This window comes from Arachis duranensis, chromosome 4, assembly GCF_000817695.3.
Source record: "Arachis duranensis cultivar V14167 chromosome 4, aradu.V14167.gnm2.J7QH, whole genome shotgun sequence".
In the NCBI taxonomy this organism is placed as follows: Eukaryota; Viridiplantae; Streptophyta; class Magnoliopsida; order Fabales; family Fabaceae; genus Arachis; species Arachis duranensis.
In genome coordinates, this window is record NC_029775.3 from 103,061,070 (window position 1) to 103,064,648 (window position 3,579).

The 3,579-nt window shown below is 33.1% G+C and overlaps 1 protein-coding gene across 1 annotated transcript; it reads right to left on the reverse strand.

The window, feature by feature from the left end:
- Positions 1-264: 264 nt before the first annotated feature.
- Positions 265-2,601, reverse strand: LOC107485402 (uncharacterized). The gene has a single exon (XM_016105933.3). The coding sequence runs from the start codon at positions 1,601-1,603 to the stop codon at positions 656-658; it is 948 nt and encodes a 315-aa protein (XP_015961419.1). The 5' UTR covers positions 1,604-2,601; the 3' UTR covers positions 265-655.
- Between the last annotated feature and the right edge of the window lie 978 nt (positions 2,602-3,579).

Sequence of the window (3,579 nt, forward strand, 5' to 3'; positions counted from 1 at the left end):
TGCTAAATTCTTTCTTTTAGAATCAATAAGGATCGAACTCTAGAGTTGTGCTCTGATACCATGTCATGAAATCACTTCTCCCAAAAATTTAAATTGATAAGAGACACATTAATAGTTATATTCTCTAACAATATCAAAGGAACACTTTCAACAATGTGCAAATGTTAGTACGAACTAAGAAAAACAAGTTGAAAACAACCCACAAAAGTAGGTGTAACATTTTATTCTTTGTCAATGGAACAACTTGAATTCAGATCACATATATAATCAATTTTTTGGCTGCTAAAATTTCACACCACAATGAATCACAAAAAAGAAAGAAAAAGAAAGGAAAAAAGAAATGACAGATTTACACAAAAATTCTATGTTACTACCACCAGTACAATAAACCAAAGAGAGCCTAATGGTATGTTTGGTTTCTCATTTATAAACCTCAAAAAGCCATGGTTTTGACAGTAACTACTCCAAAAGTTTTCACCAAAAGCCATGGTTTTGGTGTTAAAAACAAGAGAACCAAACAGGCTATATAAGCAAACAAAAAAGGACAAAAGGTGTGATTAGAAGAATTTTCCTGATTACAGTGAATGAACTTGAATAATGAGTGGGAAAAAGAGCAACTGAAGAAGATTTTGTGGCCAAAAAAGAATTATTGGTGTCAGGGTGCATATTCATGTTCAAGGGATGGTTGTGTTCTTGTAACTGTTGCAGAAGGTGCCATTGTATCTCCAATGGAAGTCATGTTAAGAGCTTCTCCTACCTCTGCAGCCCTTTCCATTTGTTGCATTTTCTTCTTTTCTTTGTACTTTTGAATCCACAAAACTAACAATAACAACACCACCAACAATGCAAGACCTCCCAACACAGAACCAACAATGATCCACACCTTCTTGTGACTCTTCTTCCCTCCTCCTCCTCCTCCTCCTGCTGGCGCAGGAGCTGGCGATGGAGCCGAAGGTGATTCAACCACAATGGCAAAATGCCCTTGTTGGGAAGTAGAACATGTGTTGCCTTCTCCTGTTACATTGGTGAAATTGGAAGTACCCTTTAAATCAAACCACACACATTTCGCAACGGCGCCACTAGGAACCGGCTTCACATTTCGGAACTTGATCAATACAGGGTCACCATATGCTTTGACATCATCTAGTTCTGGTAGATTCCTGGTTGATAAATCTGAACCATTATAAGCTAAAAGTCCCAAAATTGGAGCCAGATATGTGTAATTTTCCAATGGATAATACTTTCTGGACAAATCTAAATTCCCCAAATTTTGGTACACCAAAACCAACCTTTCTACATAAGGCCTCTCAATGATTCCTTTGGGGATCTCAAACTCATTGTAATTAGGATACCCTTTTCTCCTTAAACTTCCACTCCTTAATCTCAATGCTGAAACCTTAATCCCATTCAAATTTGAAGGAAGCTGAGCATTGTAAATTGTACCTGTTTTTGGCTTCACCAAAGCATTGTGTGCATAATGCTGAAGAGTTGCATCAAGGGCCTTTGCTCCACTTGGTAAAGAAGAATCAGCAGCAGTAGTGTGAAGTGGTTCAAAGCATAGAAGAAGAAAAAACATAACTAGATTTGTATGAAGAAGCCCCATAATATGAAAATTTACCCCCTTGGACTAATTGTAGGAACACTATTATGTACTGAGAAGATTGTAACCTAGAAAAAGAGCAATGAATTTTCTTATTTCAAAATCTCAGAGACCAATTCTTGAAAATGGAAACTTGTAGCCAAATTTTGCTGCAATAAAGGGAAATATGCTTCTGGGGTTGGAGAATAAAGGCAGCAATGACCGTTTCAGCCGTTACAATACAACACTTTCCCCTCAAAAAGCTACTTAATGCTTTGGAATCTTCTTCAGTTTCAGGGCATTTCATTTCATTTTATTTCCTCTTGTCAACCCCCAAAAATCAAAACTTTCAATAAAGGGTGGCAATTAAGCAAACAATTGCTGTGCAAGGCTCAAGGGAGAAATTACCAGAGAAAATCACAATAAAGAACCTGAACTGAAAAACCATTCAATGCTTATATTGTTGAAATTGAGATCCAAGGCACACACACCCTTTTGGATTTGGCAATGGTACTGTGAAGATTGAAGGCAAACTAACACTAATTACCTGAAAAAAATTGAGCTTTTTTTCCTGGGGGGTTCCAACATCACTGAGGAACTAGTTGTTGAAGCTGAAAAGTGAAGAAACAACATGCACCTTAAGAGGCACTAGAATCCAAAGTTGAAGATGAACTAGAGTCCCCATTGTGGTGAATCTTGGGGATAATGACTCAGAGACACATGTTAATGATCCTCCTCCATAGTAGTAGTAGTAGTAGTAGATGCTGATGATGATGATGATGGTAGATTCAGTGATTCACTTCTTTTACTTTTTTCTTTTCTAATTAGTTCTATGTACAGTGAATGAGAATGTGAATGGTTGCTGGTTATACAGCAACTGAGACTTTTTTTTTTTTTCCTTTTTTTCTATGAATGATGAAAGAGAAAGAGAAAGAAAAGAGGACAAGGAGGAAGGGTGTGAACTGTGAAGTGTGTGTGAACTGTGATGAAGAAGTGCAAGTTGTGACTTTTCTAGAGAGAGAGAGAGAGAGAATGTGAAAATGGGTGCATGTTCTTATTTGTAAAATAGAAAAAAGAAATTATCTACAATTAACTAACACACACATAAGGCTAAAAGTTAAGGTAAAAAAGAAAAATCTGCTTCAGTTAAGGAATTAAAATATCCTTTTAGATTTATCAAAATTCTGTTTACATATATAGTATCCAGATATTTAATCATATTATATATGTATATATTTGAAACATATTTTTTTTATGTGTTTATGTCTTTTTTATTTTTATTTGTAAACATATTAAACTTAATAATTATCTTTTTTATCCAAATAAGCAAAAGTATAACTCACATGCAAGCTATCACAGTATCATGATATGAGTAGCAATCAATTTTTTCCTAAAGAAAAAAAAATGATTTTATAATATTTGAGATCAGTAAAGATGAAATTCTGATATTATATTATATAATTATTTGTGTAAAAATTTTAAATCAATAAAATGAGACAGGTAAATAATTGTATCTTTAATAATATTTAAATATATATTGTTTCTTTTTTAGTGTTATGTAATTCTTCTTGTATAATTAGGGTATAACATAATTTTGATTTCTTAAAATGGTGTTAAGATTTTTTTTTTCTGCTGAAAAAATAAACTTGGAAATGCCACCTAACTTTTGTGTTTTACAACAATAAAAAGGAATTTTTTTTAATTAGTTAAATAAAATAAAATAAATTATTTATTTATTTGCATTTACTATGTGATACTACTGCCACATATGTTTTAAGGTAGGGTAATGTATTTTTCTGATACATAGAAAGCATTTTCTTTTTCAGTGTACAAACAAAAAACAAAACCTAAAATATCTGTGAACCCAAAAAACACATGATTATTCCTTTGAGTCTTTTGACGAAAATAAAATAAAACAAAATAAATCCCATATTTCATTTGTTAATATACTACTTTCTTATTTCTCAAAACCCCGCTCCTGATGGCTCCATACATTTTTA